Raw genomic sequence first — 19,243 nt, 5'->3', positions numbered from 1 at the left:
AACTCAGGATTAAATGACAAACATTTACACAGATTATTAACTCGTTAGAGGAAAAGTACAAGTTAGTATTATAGATCCTGGAAAACAATCGTCGCGTGTAGTCGAAAATTATATACTCATATAAGGAGAAATCAGGAATTTATCAAACGGCAAAGAAACAATGACTTAAACAAAAACAAAATATAACATCTAGATTACAGACAAAAACACTTTTAAAATAACCAATTGGTTCTATCAAACGATCAATTACTTTACCCATCATACCACTTCGAGGTAAAGAAAACAGTCTGATTGATTTTTTGCGCATGCTTGATTGTTCATTCTATATATCACCGCGTTATTATATTATTATATATATTATTTGCGTCTTCTGTATTTTGGATTTTTTACGTATATTGTATATAATATTTTTCTCGGCTCAATGTTGAAGGTTATACTTTCGAGTGCTTGTAGAGGATAATAATACAAAACAATTGAAGTTGACTTAAAAAATGATACTGGTTCATTTTCCATTTGCAATAGATCATCATAATTCAATGCATTGACTTCTAATTTAAATCGTACTATACGTCTTCGTGATTACAACGAAAAAATGGCATGTCAAACGTGACATATTTGTATACATAAGATCATAATTTTTGTATAAGTATCCATTTTTAGAAGACCGTCGAATAATGCTGCATGTATTGTAAAGTATAAGTTAGTTTAAGTAGATTAAAAACTAAAATATTGAAAAATTCTAAAAAGTTTCTTGTTGGAAAAAAAGTCTCAAGGTGGAAACAAAATTAAAGAAGCTCATTTTTGGTTTGCTTTTTTCCCCTAGTTTTTGGATAAAACTTGTTTTTTACATTTAAGATTGAATGGAAGACATGGAACGTGCTAAAAGATACCTGTGTGAACAATCTCTATTTTATTAGACTTGGTTAATATGTGTTGCTTCAATCCTACTTTACAATCTCATCTTAATTTTTCGAGTTTTATGTAATAAAGATATATTTTTCGGTTACGTTATTTTGTGATCAATTGTTAAGTAATATAAGTTAACAACTGAAGAATTGAACATGCTAATATCTGTCGTTTTTTAGAATGGATATTTAAGGCTCCATGTTAATTTAAATATAAGAGATTACAACTGAATTAACTCCGGAACACGCAATATTCGAATGCACCATATCATAGTTTGCCAGAATGTTAGGAATTCCAATTTTAGAAAAAGAAAATTTGCATTCATATCTCTAACTGTCAACGTGTGTGCTTTTTCATATATAAGAGTTATTTCCTGATTGCAGATGCAGCTTATAATCTGCTTTGACCTATTAGTTTATCAACGTCAAAGATAGACAACCCCCAGTGAACATATTTATCCTTTATAGAACTCTTTCTTACATCCCAAATTCATGTATTTAGTTTAAATGTTTAATGTTATATTTGTAATTCTCATCGGATTTTGTCAAATGTGTTGACGTCTTTTCTATTATATTTATGTGTTATGGTAAAGAAAATTAATCACCGCCTTCATTTATCAGATTTGATTTCGTTCAAAGTAATCAGTACGATATTTTACGTTTGAAGTTAGATTCATAACTAACCTGACATAGTTTTATAATATAGTTAATTGCTACCTCAGTTTTATATTAATAAGAATTAAAATGTGCTTTGTTATTAAATGCAATATCAGTATTTAGTTCAAATACATAATCTTAAATTAATCCTAATTCTATCTTATTCATTCTTAAGTGACGTCATTTTTCATTTTTTGATGCTCTGTTTTACTAATTCAAATGACGTCATTTTTTCGTCATTTTTCAGTTTCAAATATGACGTCACTTGGCGTAGAGGTTTAAACGTATTCGGATGTGTCTACTTTTGTGTTTCAAATGTCTGGTTATGTAAATGTATTTCAGTTGTTTCCTGTAATTAGTTAATACTTCAGCTTTATCATGTACATCTTTTGAATATTCATTTTATTAAATTTACTGTTTGCAATAGTATAAATTACTCTAAATTATAGGGATTTTCTGGTAACTTAACAGAAAACCCTTGCCGTTTTTGGCACAACCTTTTTGATCTTTTGGTCCTCGATGCTGTTCAACTTTGTACTCGTTTCGGCTTTCAAACTTTTGTATCTGTGCGTCACACATAGGTCTTGTGTGGACAAAATACACTTCTGGCGTATTAAAATTTTGAACTTGTTGCCTTTTGTTGGCTGTTGTTCGTGTGATTCTTTGTCAATTGTGTTCTCCAATTTATTTATATTGTAGTCCTGTGTTGTCATTTTGATGTTATATTTCACATGGCCATAAAAGTGCGAGGTTTGGCATGCCACAAAACCAGGTTCAACCCACCATTTTTTCCTTTAAAAATGCCCTGTACCAAGTCAGGAATATGGTCATTGTTATATTATAGTTCGTTTCTGTGTGTATTACATTATCACGTTGTGTCGTTTGTTTTCTCTTATTTTTGAGTGTAAATTCACATTGCGATAAGACGTGTCACGGTACTTGTCTATCCCAAATTCATGTATTTGGTTTTGATGTTATATATATATGTTATATTTGTTATTCTCGTGGGATTTTGTCTATATGTGTTACATTTTAGTGTTATGTCGTTGTTCTCCTCTTATATTTAATGCGTTTCCCTCGGTTTTAGTTTGTTATCCCGATTTTGTTTTTTGTCCATGGATTTATGAGTTTTGAACAGCGGTATACTACTGTTGCCTTTATTTACGATAACTATATTTGAAAATGACTGATTAATTGGTAGTGTTAACGCCATTTCCAACATTATTGGCTATATCGTAACGGTTAATTCCAATTGTTCAAAGTAATAAATCTTAGAGACCATAAAAACACTGTCCGAATTAGAAGAAAAAACTCATATATAACAAAACGTACACACGTATGTTGAAAAGAGAAATCGACTATTTGTTTACCTCTTCTACCACCCATCATTCCTATAAAACAATAGCAATTGGAACATCATATGATGGAAACTATTTACTTGTTATACACTCTTATTAACCATTTACAAATGCACGAAGAAAAACAAATCTACATTGACTTGTGTTTAGAATTATTTGAGATGAATTTCGAAAACGGACAATTTATAAAACCTAAAATTATTGCTATTTTCTCAGATTGAAAGTTCCTATTACAATAAAAATTGAATTTAAAGATCACATTCTTCATCCAGAAAATCAAAATTTAGGTAATGATACACCTCATTGAAGAAAGTACGTTTATATTTTTTTACATTTGTTCATTTATATAACATTGTTCTTTTTCTAGCTTTACATAAGTATATATATCAATATTTGTTCATTTATACAACATTGTTTCTCTTTCCTGCTTAACATATGCATATTTATAGATTTTTATTCATTAATACTACATTGTTTCTTTCGTTCCAGCTTTACATATATATATATATATGGAATGTTTTTTATAAAGTTTTTTTTTAAGTAGAATATAACAAAACCTAGTGCAACTTTGCAATGATAAAACAGGTCAAAACAAAATGATATCGACTTTATATTTGAATACGAAAAGTTGTTGTATTTCTTATATTTTAGTAGTATTATTTCTACCGTATCTATGACGACCTACCTCGTCCTTGCAAACCTAAATTTTACAAAACATTCTAATTTTTCACAAATAATAACAGTTTATTTTTACTTTAAAGGTAAACCATTGTTCATACTACTAAAATCATAACAATTCCACTGTTTTTAACTGAACAAAAAAATATTTGCCAACTAAAAATTAATTTCCTGTCATACATGAAAAGTATAAAAAAAGTCTATATTTAAATCCTTCAACATAAATGATATTAAAACATCGATTTGTGTATCACTTGTTTCATTTCGAAATGTTATGAAAAAAATACATTAATGTATATTGCAAATAAAGAAATAACATTCACTTTGAATTTAATGTATGGTAATGAGACATACTTCGGTCAAGGGACATAACACTTCACAATCATAAGCCTTTGTATCAACCCATTGTCATGTATGTCGTTTAAGCTTCTTAGTAAACAAGATTATTTTAATTATCTTTGACATATAATGCTTACATAATTGATGAATTTGACTATTACAAATATTTAACCAATGAAAAGAGTTGAATCTGACTATTAAAAATTGTAAAGCAATGAAAAGAGTTATCTCGGTAAACGAAAGTTAACCCTGTTAACATAGTAGTATAAATGTTATATATGGTTATTATATATATATATATATTGGTATACCTCTTTGAACTGGCGTATCTGGAATGTATATTATATTGGTAAACACAGTGTTGTTTTTTCAAATACAGAAGTTATATATGCACATAGTTTAAGGAACATATTTTCAAAGGTCTTTTTTTGAACCTGGTAACATAATTGCACATTTCTATAAATCAAGAATGTGTCCCCTGTACACATGTGCCCCATCCATACTATCATTTTCTATGTTCAGTGGACCGTGAAAATAGGGGGAAATCTCTAATTTGACATAACAATCATATCATAGGAAACATGTGTACTAAGTTTCAAGTTGATTGGACTTTAACTTCATCAAAAACTACCTCGACCAAAAACTTCAACCAAAAATTTAACATGAAGCGGGACAGACGGACGACGGACGAACGAACGGACGCACAGACCCGAAAACATAATGCCCATAAATGGAGCATAACAAACTCTGTATAGGTGAACACGTGGTAAACACGTAAAAGTCATGACATGAAGTAATACGACTAATATGGATAAAATTACACATGAGTGAGAATAGCACAGTGAAGCAATAGCAGTAATAAGGAGAAGAAAAATAGAGAGAAAAAAATATTTTCCTCTCCTCAGTTGTATTCTTTTCACAGTATTCAACACAACCACATGATGAAAACTTTGCAATTACTGAAGCTACAATGAAAATGTGTAGTCTCATATTAAAAGAGCTACAATGAAAATAAGACCCATGATAGAGAAAGAGTAAATGTTCTTACCTGGAGGTTCTGCTCCACCGCCCATTAATGCTGCAATAACAAAATAGAACTTGAGTACAGTTTGATTTGACGTATCTTTTAAACTCAAAGCAGTGTGGGATATTTCATATTGAAACAGCAATAGAAAAAACACCAAAGAATACATCAAGATGTAAAATATTGTCTTCCATAATGTATTAATTTTTTTGAATGATATATTACAACCTACTTTTGAAGTCTATAGCCCTTGTTTAAATCATTTGCCTTTTTGTCATGAATATTATTTCTTAGTTCTTCTTGATTATCAAGCTCTAAAAATATTTCAGATCATTAGCCAACCACATGTTTGATGTTCAGTGGTCCTGTTTAATGTAACCCCGAAAAAAGCCACTTTTTTTTATCATTAAATTAATAATGTTATGTAATGGGTGGTTAAAACTAAAGAGTGACCGAAAGTTGTTTATGTCTGTCTCATTTGATCTCTTGTGGAGAGTTCTGTAATTGCCAATCATACCACATATTTTTTATATATCACGTATGGTCTGATTGCTCTTGTGTGTCATTGGTTTATTTGGTCACGTGTTTTCCAATATAATTTTTTCCAATCACCTTTTTACATATTGACTCGACGATACTGTAATTAGAAATGATATTAACCACACGGCGTCAATTTCATTTCCAAATATAGCAACATGGCGTCAATACAATTTCCAAAAATAAGTACACAGCGTCAAATTCGTTTCCAAAAATAGTAACATGGAGTCAAAATGGTTTACAAAACTACGCTAAGAACTACATATACATTATATATAAATCAAGAACTGGCACTAAGTCAATACGTAATATATAGAACTGATATATCATATATTCGTTCTCTGTCAATATAATCTGAACAAGTCTATATATAACGTATTGACATCGTCAAAAGTCCATTTTTGATAAATATTGCACAGAAGTTCTCAAATTTATTCATTTCTCACCTGCCATCATCTGCATCTCCATACCTGCAATATGTGAAAATTACTTATTAACAATTAAATTGATCGCCAATAAAATCGGTAAAATCGCTTTTTTTTTTAAACAGTATGATTCTAACACTGAAGAACAAATAATTCGAAAAATTATCTTGAAGATAAGCTATTACCTATGTCATTTCTACTGATCGGGCGGATCTTATAATTCAATTTGCATAAGGACAGTCTATTTGAAGATGTGTGTGGATAAGGAAGATGGCCGTTATAATTATTGTTGATTTCTAATCACCAATAATTGTCACCTAACCGATATACAATTGAACTGAGTGTATGCTTTGTGACGAATAACTGGACACTTTATTAATGAGTTTATCCCGAAACACCTGTCTATAGATGGACTGGTCTTAAATACGCAAACCGATTAAACCCCGCCCAGTCAAGTGAAATAAATCAAGGAATACGAATAGCTACCCAAAATACAATTTGCATTAAAACATATTTAATATATTATTCTTTTTCTCTGAATTGTTATTGTGTAAAAGTGTTGACAGAAGCACATTTTCTATCAAGATCTGGTTTTTTTTCTGTTGAAGCACAAGTCATCACGAATATAACATTCCATCATGCTATGAAGGTTAACTTTTGCACGACGCGCATTAGTTACGTGTACTTGTAATCGTTTATTTTTAATCATGAACTCATATTGATACATATAAAACGGTTGTAAGTATTGTGCGTTTGAGTAATAATGTGTGAAGGGGTTGATAAGTGTGAAGTGTATTACCAATATTATTTCAAATGATCGGGCGGAGCTTATGTTTTAATTTGCATAAGGACAGTCTATTTGAAGATATATGTGATAAGGATGATTGTCGTTATAATTAATATCGAATTCTTATCACCTATCAGTGTCACCAGACGCATATACAAAAGAACTGAGTGTATGATATGGGACGAATAACTGGACACTTCATTAATGAGTTTATCCCAATATTCTCTTCTGAAGACCCGCCCAGTCAAGTGAAATAAATCTAGTAATACATCTGTATGTCTTGTTCTGTTTATATTGTCTTGTCTTCTATTAAATATGTTTGCAAAACAAACTGTTTATTTTGAATCTATATAATGAATATTGAGGAGAACCACTCTTAACCTCTGGCTTTTGACAATCGTCTCTAAAAAGATGTAAAAAGAAGCTCGCTTCCCCATACCACTTCCTCTCTAAATAACTCGAAAAATATAATTAACTCACTTCCCATACCACTTCCGCCGAGACCACTTCCCATTCCACCTGCGCCTCCCATTCCATTTCCTAAAAACGAGGCCATATCTGTAACAGAAGAAATTATATTGATATTTAAGAAGCTATGCGTTAACTTTTATGAATAATATTTACTTTTGAAGGAAGAACAACTAGTCTGCGGAGATGGTTTTGGTGGGGTTTGAGTTTATATGTCTTTAGCTACCCCATTATTCTCTTCTGCTGTGTTTACAAGTAATTATTTTCAATTCTAACATTGAAACATTTATAAGGCAAAATAATTTGTTTGAGTGCTGTTTTTTTTATTTATTTATTTTTATACGCCCCAGCGTACACGGAACCCTTCGCCATTACTTTAAAAAAAAAATCTCAAAAGAATATCAATTATGCTTTTTTAAATTTTATTTTGTGTTTTGATATTAACTTGTGTTTAAATTAAGTGTTGCTTAATTTATTATTGTGCTTCACTTTAGTTGTGTTTAAATTTATTTGCACTTTAATGAAGCAATGTTTTATTACCTTTTTGTGCTATTCGATATAACAACAATGTATGCGTAATCTGTGCTTTTCAATTTGTGCCGTTTAAATTCTTTATAAATTTGCTCATAAATTAAAAATTTAGTTTAAAAAATGTCGAGAACAAATGACAATACCTGGTCATCCTTTGTTGTATTATTATGACCTTATAAACAAACATGTTTTAAACAAGAGAATTACAATACAACACATAGCAGCCGCAATGCAGATTAAAAATCGCTTTCGCAGTACGCTTCAACATTAAGCAAAATAAATCCACAATAAGGAAGCCGATGATATGAAACAAAAAGTACTAAATAAGATGATTGGCTGACCAAACATATTCATTAATGTCATCTGCTCTTTAGTCGGGTTGTTTTCTCTTAGACACATTCCCCATTTCCATTCTCAATTTTATACTAAACCAGTCATTCAACTATACAGTATAACAAATGCTATTTTAATTTAAAATAATTCAAATAAGAAATGACTATATATGTGTGTATGTGTGTATGTGTGTATTGTGAATGTGATTAAAATGAAGCAAGTACCAAAACCAGCGTCAGCTCCTCCTGCAGCGCTTCCAGTTGCTTCTACAATAACACAAACATGTAAACAACGTTATTTCAGTTAAGTGCATGTGCTCGATAACAGTTTTAGGTTAGTAAAATCAAATATTATATGTGCTGCTATTAGCAGGCATAACTAAAAAAATATGTAATATGTTATATTTTTTGCATAATCTTTTACGTGATTTTGGAAGGAGCAGACAAAATCCACCATAAGTAGGTTGGAGCTTAATTCATAAGATCAAGACAAACAAAAGGACATAGAATAATCAGAAAATACGTTTTAAAATTTATAGTTTACTAAAATTTGGATTATAGTTTTTTAATCAATTTACCATTTACGTTTGTTTACAGTTTTGTCCTTCTCTTTGACAATTTCAATGTTAAACTTTCAAACGTTTATAGCATTATGAATAAGAAAAGCAATCTTTTGAAGATGACACACACGTCTGGCTCAAATGCAAAATTTCAATTCTAGTATGTATGAAAAGTGTATTCATACCTGTAGAAGAATTTTTACTATTTCCGCTGCTTCCTGTTGTTTCCATTGCATTCATTAGATTCATAATGTCCATTGGACTCATTTGACCAGTTCCTCCTCCTCCACCTCCTCCGCCACTCATAGCGGCCATTAAGGAAGCCATGTCATTCATGCCACCTCCTCCTCCCATACCGCCACCGCCGCCCATACCACCGCCCATTCCAGACATTGCCGACATCAGATTTGACATTTCACCGCCGCCTTGGCCTCCGCCCATACCTGATCAATAAAGTTGAATAATGTTTAATCATCACGTGATAGCAATAGTGGTTAACAAATTAGTAATTTTAATCCGATCAGTAGATTGAAAATTGAGAAACATAGGCCAATAATGTAACTATATTTTATAACAAAGCTGCTCTGATGTATTTCACCTATATGAGGGAATAATCGTATGACAAGATATTTTTGCCACCGACCAACTCTGTGCACATGTCGTGAAAAGTTTTTCTTATAATTTTTGACGGTCAAAATTAGTTTGATACTATATGAATATGAAACATGTTCATTTATGTAGACTAACACAGCCAAAACCACTAAAGGCGGCTAACAGGAAAAGTCTGAGGCAGCAATACACCTTTTTATGATATTTTATGACCATCAGATGGTCCGAAACAAATTTACTTATGTTAATGAGACCGAGTGACTTAAAAGTCTCGCAAACTTAACCTTAATGTAACCAAACACATTGATTTGAGGCCAAATAGTGTTGAATAAAATAAAATTGAGAATGGAAATGGGGAATGTGCCAAAGAGACAACAACCCGACCATAGATAAAAACAACAGCAGAAGGTCACCAACAGGTCTTCAATGTAGCGAAAAATTCCCGCACCCGGAGGCGTCCTTCAGCTGGCCCCTACACAAATATATACTAGTTCAGTGATAATGAACGCCATACTAATTTCCAAATTGTACACAAGAAACTAAAATTAAAATAATACAAGACTAACAAAGGCCAGAGGCTCCTGACTTGGGAGAGGCGCAAAAATTCCATTTCCATTCTCAATTTAACCAATCAACTGCCAAATTATGCCCCGGAATTTCCGGGAAAAAACAAAACGAATGGTTAACCTTGATAATATAGTTAACTAAACCTCCCCCTTATAATTGTTTGTATAGAACAGCTCACCTGCTCCACCTGCTTGACCCATCATTGCTGAAATGCCCAAACAATACAATTAAGTTTATGATAATTACAAATAGAAATTGTCAATATGTACACTTCGCGCAATCACTTGGTATACAATTTATTTAGGTAGTTATCAATACGTTTCCGTTAGACAGTGAAATGTGCACTTATGGCTTATTCTGATTTTACATGCGAATGATTTATATTTGCAAAATTGATGCAGCATAAAAGAAATTGGCATATTTTTTTAAAGTAATTTTAAATGTTTTTTTTTTTTTTTTTTTTTTGTTGAAAGTTTTGTCTTTTGTTAAGGTTTTCGTTCTATCTGAATTTGATTTTGCTTTGATAAACAAATTGAATTATTCAATATAACTTTCATATACCAAATGTTCTATATTCTTAAAACAATTAACATAGATCAACATGATGTGTCTTATAGCTATACCTATATATTCGCTGATTTTATACATGATATATGGTATAAATGATAGCATAATGATGATTCTTTATTTTCGTAGATACCAATTTTTCATGGATGGAGGGTACTGTATCTTCATGGACACATAATTTGTTATCTTATCAAAGTCTGCACACAATAATATAGTTAAAAGTACTTCGCTCAACATATTAACTCGTGCTGCACCCATATACTCCACAAATATTGGTACCAACAAAAAACTATGAATCAACAGTAAATGAAATATTTTGAGCTCCAAATGCATTCGCCCTGTGCATGCAAGACCCGCGATTCGAATCAATCATGCGCATATAATTAAAAATAGTCGTTTTAAAAGTTGTCTTACCAATAAAAAAAAAAAGAACAGAAAATGCAGCGATATGAGAAATCAGAGAGATTTACAATTTTAAAGAATTAGAAAACATATCTTTATCTTTAATTACTAAATTTGAAAAAAAAACTTATCCTCTAAAAAGTCGAAAAATGTCTAAAATTACAGCCATGTGTTAAGTGTAAGTAAAAGCATACTGACGCTTAAAACAGCAGCGCAGGAAAGGAACTTAAATGTGTTTGTGACAACTTTTAATTTAAACGTTTAATTTAACTCTGATTTCTCTGAGTAGAATAACATGCAACCAACGATCCCTAAATATCAAAGATATTTCCAATTTTTAGCCGAAACGCCAGTGAAAAGAGCAATTTAAGGCGACAGTCAAAATTACCAATGAAATATAATTTTTAAAAAACGACAAAAGAAGTAATTACTTTGTTTTAACGAAATATAAACAACACATTTTTCAAACAGAAAAAAAAGCAAGTATTTTTTTTTATTTCTTTGCATGAGCTGTTTAGATAATTTTGACTGTCGCTGAATATAAAAGTTATCTTTTGTCGTCGATTAAGCACATGCCAATAGACCTACCAGCCATCAATAATCCTGAAAACAAGATATCTAAAATCATCATTTCAATTACTTTATTTGATATCAAGATATAGTGAAATATTTAATGAAACCATAATGGATAATATATTTACTTTGGGCAGAACTATATGCGGTAATATAGTTCTTCTATAATTGTAACACAGCGTTTTATTTAATCAACTGAAAACAATTTATTGAGAGACTTTCGGTCTATTTTTTCTTTTTTTTATGTTTTTAGTCAGGTCGACAATTGTAATATTTGAAATCTTATAAGATATTTTACCACTAGCTTCTGGTCCTTCTCCAGGGTCGTAACCAGGTCTCTCTGAATAAAAAGAAAAGATTTTTTTATTAGAAAACAAAACAAAAAGATTTAACACAAAGTCACAACTGTTCACTGAAGTGTCGTTTAGAATTAATTATTGGTCTTATCATGGTCACAGAGTTCTGTGTTCCATATTTTTTTTGCTTTTCATATAGACAGTTTTTATAGTATATTAGAAAAACGAACTTCAAGGCGAACTCAAAACGCGCAACACTCAAAATCAAATGTAAGACTTCATTGTCGTTTGTAGATAGAGTTCATAAGTGCTTTTCGTTTCTCGTTTTTTTATATAGGTTAGACCGTTGGTATTCCTGTTTAAATGTTTTTACACAAAATATTGTTTGGACCCTTTTAAGGTTACTGTTGGGTTCGATTAAATATTCCTTGTCGCAGATTTAGACAACCAAAAATTAACATAATAAAACAAAAACAAATACATCAAAATCTGTAATATACAACTTGAGATCATCTAGTAGTAATATTAATTCATAAAAAAAACGCCGAACTTCTATTTATAACATTAGGTAATTCCCGATTATTTAGAAAAAAGGGACGAGCCTTTTTATGAAAACTTTGTCCCATTGATATTTTTCTCTAAATACTGAGTATATCCTTTAGGATATTTCGAAGTAAAACAAGTTTTTAATATTGCACTTGCCGTTAAGAATAGTTTGCATTTTGAAGGAAGCAGCAAGCAATGCCAACAACACGAGTACAGGTTCAATTAAGAATGTTCCTCTTACTATATACATGCAATTGAAATTCGCAGATTATGGATAATAAACACTAACACAACATTAGAAAATAACCCCATATAAATCAGATATCCCTCGATTGTTTTGTGTAATATATTATATATGTGTGTTCCACTTACTGCTTCTCAGCTGTCTCTCGAGTAACATTCTTTGCATCATTGGATCTGCAATCATTATAGTTTTATTAAAATTGTATATACAGTGAAACCTGTTTAAACCGAACCTATGTGGGTCTTAAGAATTTGTTCGGTTTTGGCCGTTGTTCGATTTTATCAGGTTCAAAACGCATACAATTGGTACGACGGAGGTTAAGAACATGTTTAGCTATACAGTTTTTCGGTTTATGCAGGATTCAGTCTAGCAAGGTTTCTGTGTATCAGTGTTATTATAACAAATATAAGAATCATTGGCAACAAATGGACCTTTACTTTTCTTTAAAATTGTGATACTTTCCGGTACAACTTGTTTGCAAAAAAGCAATACATTGTATACCTTTTGTTTTTTTATTAATTCATTTTAGTTTGTATCAGGTTTGTAAGATTGTCCATCTATACAAACACATGCAAATTGCACACATTTAAAATCTGATAGATATTTCCAAAAGGTAGTTGTTTTCCTTTCAAAAGTCGTGTTCATTTCACAGAAGATTCATGTAGGCGTCATAATGATATAGGCAGCAATGTCTAGTCGTTTTGGGATTCGTCAGAGTCAAATAAAATACTATGCTTTATGATCCATTTCTGTCTAGTACAGTGAAATTAAGAATATAGCAAAGACACTGATTAGAACGCATTCAGAATGAAAAAGTTAATGACTTGCTTACTGCGAACAGTTAACAGATGACGCTGACTCTTTGTGTCTGTCTATTTCTAATCCAGATATTCCCAATTTATATCTATATTTGAATTTTCTTGGTTGGCAATTTATATTTGCAAGTAAACGTTAATCACTGTTCAATGGATCAGTTAACAGCTAAATCTGGGGATGTATACATGAAACCTTTTTGAACCATTATACATGTTCTGATTCAAATCTTTTAATAAAGGTCTAAAGTACCAGCTTATGTTAGGGAACTGAATATATTATTAGTACTTTTTTTCAATTTCTTTGAAATATATTTACATTTTCAAGAAAACTGGCACTGATTGTACTGCACATATTGAGAGAGAGAAAAAAGTAACTTCTTTAAAGGCTACATTTTCAATTTAAAAATACACTATAATCATATACCTTAAATAAAGGAATAAATACATAAGAAATGAGAAACTCGGTAACAAAGGTTTAAACTTTAAAAATGATATTAAAATGTGTCTCTTTTAAAGTCAGTATATTTTGAAATAAAATTTACCTCTTTGGGAATTTTCACCTGTTAGTACACCACCGAGTCCACCTCTTCCTCCGCCTCCACCTCCACGTCCACCACGTCCAAAACCTCGTCCTCTTCCACCAAGACCTGCACTTCCCATTCTACCACCAAACCTAGTACTTTGCATTTGTTCTGTAAACAATGTTTAATGTTGCACACTATAGAATAATGAGTGGTAGAAAAGAATATAAATAGTAAACTTTAAACTTTTTAAATTAAACATTTATATGCATTACAAAGAAAGGATCTTCAACATTGGTATGGCAAACTTAACTCTATTAGTATCTTTAACTTTAAATTTAACATTGTGTGACTAGACACCAAAAAAAATAAAGATATAGCACTATTTCAAATATTATATCGTAGTTTTTATTTTTAACATTATATTTAACATTGCCATTAAAGTGCGAGGTTTGGCATGCCACAAAACCAGGTTCAGCCCACCATTTTTTCTTAAAAAAATGGCCTGTACCAAGACAGAAACATGGTCATTGTTATATCATAGTTCGTTTCTGTGTGTGTAACATGTTTACATTGTGTTTCCGTTGTGTCGTTTCTTTTCTCTTATATTTGAGTGTAAGTTCACATTACTATAAGACGTGTCACGGTACTTTTCTATTCCAAATTTATGTATTTGATTTTAATTTTATATTTGTTATTCTCATCGAATTTTGTCTAATGCTTAGTCCGTTGCTGTGTGTGATACATTTTAATGTTGTGTCGTTGTTCTCCTCTTATATTTAATGCGTTTCCCTCAGTTTTAGTTTGTTACCCCGATTTTGTTTTTTTTGTCCATAGAGTTAGGAGTTTTGATTAGCGGTACACTACTGTTGCCTTTATTTATTTACTCCAGTCGAACTATTTCTCTTATTCACAGACAAAACAACCATGTTGTTGATATGATAAGATATTCATGAAAGCATGCCAGTATAAATGATCATATGTCTTCACATGCAACAGGATATACTAAAAAGACGAGTTTTGGAACCCAAATCATAAAACCCTTCATTCTTTCAAAACTCTAATTATCTTTTTGTCTGCAGGGAACGTTTTGCATTTAATGACGATGGCATCTGATCTTTTCCCTTACTTTATTATGGATAATAATGTCAATCAATAGAGATAAAGCAGAATCATTGAATTGCATTATGTCGTTGGCTGCAAATATATATTAAACCATTCTAAGGTCTGTATTTGACAGATATATCATGTGATGTTTGGAAATTTAAATTGAATTAAATAAGTATTTTTTTTCTATTTCATAATTTCATCATCAACAGAAAAGGTGCAAATATCTTACAACAGCGTAGATTCATTGTACTTATATAAATTTCATTCATATATTCCCCAAAAAGGAAAGTGTTATGAAACTTTGAAGGATAAAGCGGCTGACAAAAAGAAAGAAACAAAATGATAAAAAAAAAACAAAGATAAAAAGGGACTTGTCTCCAGTCGATTTTCCATTTTCGTTTTTTTTTTGTTGTTTGATAAATCACCCAAAATGTACAAAATGTAGTAATTGAACTTTCACAATCGTCAAATACCACAAACATGATATATGCATGATATACTCTACACCAGTAAATACATTTTGAAAGCAAATATATAGGTGCAAGCAGATTTGTGTCGATAGAAGAAAAACAGTTTTGCGTTATCCTAAGTATGTCTATTTTGTTTACGACTTAATTACTGCAATAAATTCAGTATCATTTAGATAATTGACATATATCAAGATTAAGTAGCTTTATTAATTCTACTACAAATTACATATTTAATTCTAAAACATTTCAATTCATACAGTAGACAGTACATTGGAAAACTGTATCGACAGCCTTCCCCATCTCATTTCGTCCGAAGAGTGAAATAAATCTTTAACAAACTTTGAATATTAGGTTCTGTGTTCAGATATTTCGAATTCATAAACAGCAGAATAGTAACTTCAGATCTCCATCCATACTTTTGACATGTTGATATAGGTATACTATATATAAGCAAGCAAACCAGCAGCTACATACTTATCATATATCGATAGTAAAATGATAGCTCTATTAAAAATACTGTACATGAAGTTTGCAGAGAGCAAAATACTTTATTTTGAATTCTTACTTAATATATGTTACCCTTGACTAAACATGTAGGTGCTCATTATTATAAAGATGTCATATTTCATTTTATACATCAATACAATTTTTTCTAGCGTCATCATGTTTATAAAATATATTTTCTACTCATAGTTATAAAACATGATCAAAAGAGTAAGACATGATTAAGTAAACAATAAATAACAACAGAAAGAAATGAAAAAGGGGCTTTTTCATAAGACTGTGTTCAAGAGGGCAATCGTTGGAAATTGTCGATCAATTTTTGGTTTGAAAAAAAATATCAAATGTGAATATCGTTATCATGTACAGCAGTTTTGACTATGGATGTCCTACCCTTTTGTTCAGCTATGTTTTCATTCATCATGGGAGCCATTAGCTGTGTCATCAACGCCATATTACCTAGCGTTAAGTTGACCAGAATGTTCTATTCAAACATGTTAACTATGCATATTGGACATTTTAAATTAACACTTTATAATGTTTACAATGAAATATTGTATTTCCCATTCAAATTATATTCATAATAATTTGCACGTCCAGATTAAGCTTCGTATTTAACTTTATTTGAAGATATACAAGCATGATCGAAAAATTAAATGTCTTGAATTTCGATGAACAATAACTAAATCATCTAAAGATAAAATAAGATTGCCAAAAAGACAACTCTTAACACGAGGTCAATGTGGTATTGTGAATAAAAAAACGTACACAGGTACAAACGTACACATGTAAAAGGAGCATGTATACACTACTGCGGATTCAATATTTTTCGTTGTTTACCGATTTTCGTGGATTTCGTGGGTACAGTTCAACCAAAAATCGAAAGTCCGACGAATGACAAATTTTCTATAGGTTTATATGCAGACTTCGTCAACACCATCAAATTAAATATCCACGAACATGCAAGTTTTCACTAATCCACGAAAGTTGGTACTAACGAAAATAAATGAATCCACTGTGTATTTAGTATGACAAAAACCTACCTCCAGGATCTGTTGTTCCTCCTCCCATCATCTCTTTAAAATAAAATGGAGTTATTATAAAAAATATAATGGAAAGTTTCTTCCAAACTGTACTCTGTTCAACGATATTGCAATCATAGCACGACGTGAATACCTTGTTGTGATACAACACATCTTTAGTCACTGACTTGTTTTAAATGTGTTCATTTATACGGTTTCACCACGTTATATATGTCATCTTGACTGTTTACACAATTCCTATTCCGATTCAAGCAGTCGTTGCATTTACTGCTAAATACTACGTGCCTAATGTCGACGTACAGAATTCTAATTTTCAACTTTTACATTCAACTTTCAACACTGATTCAAGCACGGTTCCATGTGATCAAAGAGGGACTGTTGTTTGTTTGATTGTATGTAATTGTATTTTGTATGTATTTACCTCTTGTTTCACATGTGAATGTGACGGAGTGTTTTTAAAATAAAGCATATTGTTTTATTGTAAGATAACATATAGTGTATATTTGTGTAGACATTCGTATGTTTTGATAAGATGTGTACTTTTTTCTTTTTTCTTTTACTTTATTATTTTTCCTTGGTTTGTTTTCAGGTCGATATATAAAATTTTTATTCCAATATCCAAAAATGGGCGACAAAAAACTTAAAAGACTGATAATTTCCTTTCTCAGCACAATAGAGTAATATAAATAGTTATCGCTAAAAATTAAAGGCGCAAGGGCCGTTGTCTATAAAACGCCTTTGTCAGTTAAATTAAAAACGTTATAGGTAAAATACAGATCAACAGTTTATAATGGTCATCTAAGCTCGATTGTTTTTCTAACTTATAATCCTGGTATTTTTATAACTTTTTTTACGCCGTACCGACTCTATCGAGGGAATCAATCTCGTTGTGATGATCAACGATAATCTAGAATTCTACGTAAACAAACACTACTACATCTGTCTGTATAACTTACCCATGAGTGCAGCCATGTCCATACCGCCCATGCCACCCATGCCGCCCATACCGCCCATACCGCCCATGCCGCCCATACCGCCCATACCATTCATACCATTCATACCGCCCATATTTCCCATTCCTCCTCCTACAAAAGAAATGACATGTTTTAATGTTAAGTTATTGAATTAAGAATTGTAAAGACATTTAGTATATCAAATAACGTAATAACTCTGCTTGTTAATTGTAAGTCCCCGAGGGTGTCACCAGCCCAGTGGACAGTACGACGGAACTGGCATAAAATATGGATTTTTTTATACAAATGTTAGAAATTGTTTTCAATTGAGAATGTATCATCCTTGTTCAGAGCTCTGATACCTTGCCCGGCTTTGGCTATAATTTTTGTACCTTTTTGGAATACAGCTCTTCATCTTTTGAATAAGCTGTTGATTGCCAAATATATTGGCCTCGAGCATTACTGAAGAGACATTTATTGTCGAAATGCGTATCTGGTGCAGAAACATTGGTTCTGTTAATGTTATTAAAATAAGATCTTCAGATTCCAGAACGGTCGTTTTTTTAAGTTACAGAGTGTTATCCTCTCCACGTTTCTAGTATTTGTTCTTTTGGATTACCAGAGTGTCGTTACCATACTTTGTATATAGATAATTATATTACTAGTTTTTATAACTTTCGAATCGTAGTATTTATGGAAAAAATGCATTTTGTTTTCTGTCTATGAAGAAATAACATTAAAAATGTGGTTCACACTGAATAACCCGCATATACCAAAAACACCTTCAGCCAATCAGAAGACACGTAACATCCAAAATTAAATAATTAACCATTGAAATGAAATTTAAAAAATATTGAAACAATAGCTTACCACCTTGACCCATGGCTGCTGCTGAAATGAAAATAAACTACTTATAAGTTTTGTTTAAATGATACAATTTTGTTTCCTCCGGTTAAGACAAAAAGTAATACGGATAGGTATGAAGAGTAAATTCATTTTAGCTGACATAATTTTTCTACTCATGGTATAATTGCAGGACTTCGCCTTACTTGTCGAAATTGTATGTTGCAAAATTTAATAACAAATTTGTTTTTGTATATCGTTTTTTTCTATCGTGAGTAACTAATGAGTTTCCTGACTAGTGTAAAAAAAAATTGAGACTAAGTATCTATTATGACTCATTTCACAATTAAATTTCATAATCTTTCTACCACAAAGTACAACTGAATCAAACAATATAACACTTTATAACTTAAAAATCTAGGAAAGAATCATGTACATTCTACGACAAAGGATGAGATAATTAATATTATAAAATATTTCCAAGCATTCAAAACGGAATAACTCTCGATGTTAGGGCAATAATAAAAGACATATGTTTGCATGTATTACAAAACAAATGCAAAAGCTCCGAAATATTGTGAA

At 31.1% G+C, this 19,243-nt stretch overlaps 1 protein-coding gene across 17 annotated transcripts in view; it reads right to left on the bottom strand.

The window, feature by feature from the left end:
* The window catches only part of LOC143052690 (uncharacterized), a 62,727-nt gene that overhangs the window by 10,174 nt on the left and 33,310 nt on the right, over window positions 1-19,243 (bottom strand). For 6 of the 17 annotated variants that reach the window (XM_076225773.1, XM_076225772.1, XM_076225769.1 and 3 more), the window contains 17 exons: window positions 18,689-18,709; window positions 17,822-17,950; window positions 16,866-16,898; window positions 16,216-16,281; window positions 13,763-13,912; window positions 12,534-12,578; window positions 11,618-11,659; window positions 11,335-11,364; window positions 9,956-9,982; window positions 8,787-9,044; window positions 8,267-8,308; window positions 7,191-7,268; window positions 5,945-5,968; window positions 4,986-5,015; window positions 4,249-4,266; window positions 3,606-3,620; window positions 2,933-2,953 (listed from right to left, as the gene is read on the bottom strand). In XM_076225773.1, coding sequence (XP_076081888.1) covers window positions 2,933-2,953; window positions 3,606-3,620; window positions 4,249-4,266; window positions 4,986-5,015; window positions 5,945-5,968; window positions 7,191-7,268; window positions 8,267-8,308; window positions 8,787-9,044; window positions 9,956-9,982; window positions 11,335-11,364; window positions 11,618-11,659; window positions 12,534-12,578; window positions 13,763-13,912; window positions 16,216-16,281; window positions 16,866-16,898; window positions 17,822-17,950; window positions 18,689-18,709 — 1,029 coding nt within the window. The remainder of the gene's footprint in view (window positions 1-2,932; window positions 2,954-3,605; window positions 3,621-4,248; window positions 4,267-4,985; window positions 5,016-5,944; window positions 5,969-7,190; window positions 7,269-8,266; window positions 8,309-8,786; window positions 9,045-9,955; window positions 9,983-11,334; window positions 11,365-11,617; window positions 11,660-12,533; window positions 12,579-13,762; window positions 13,913-16,215; window positions 16,282-16,865; window positions 16,899-17,821; window positions 17,951-18,688; window positions 18,710-19,243) is intronic. The other 11 variants (XM_076225764.1, XM_076225767.1, XM_076225756.1 and 8 more) reach the window with 10 other exon arrangements.

This window comes from Mytilus galloprovincialis, chromosome 11 (assembly GCF_965363235.1).
Source record: "Mytilus galloprovincialis chromosome 11, xbMytGall1.hap1.1, whole genome shotgun sequence".
NCBI classification, from domain to species: domain Eukaryota; kingdom Metazoa; phylum Mollusca; class Bivalvia; order Mytilida; family Mytilidae; genus Mytilus; species Mytilus galloprovincialis.
Note: the sequence above shows the minus strand (reverse complement) of the source record. Positions and strands in the feature narration are given on the sequence as shown.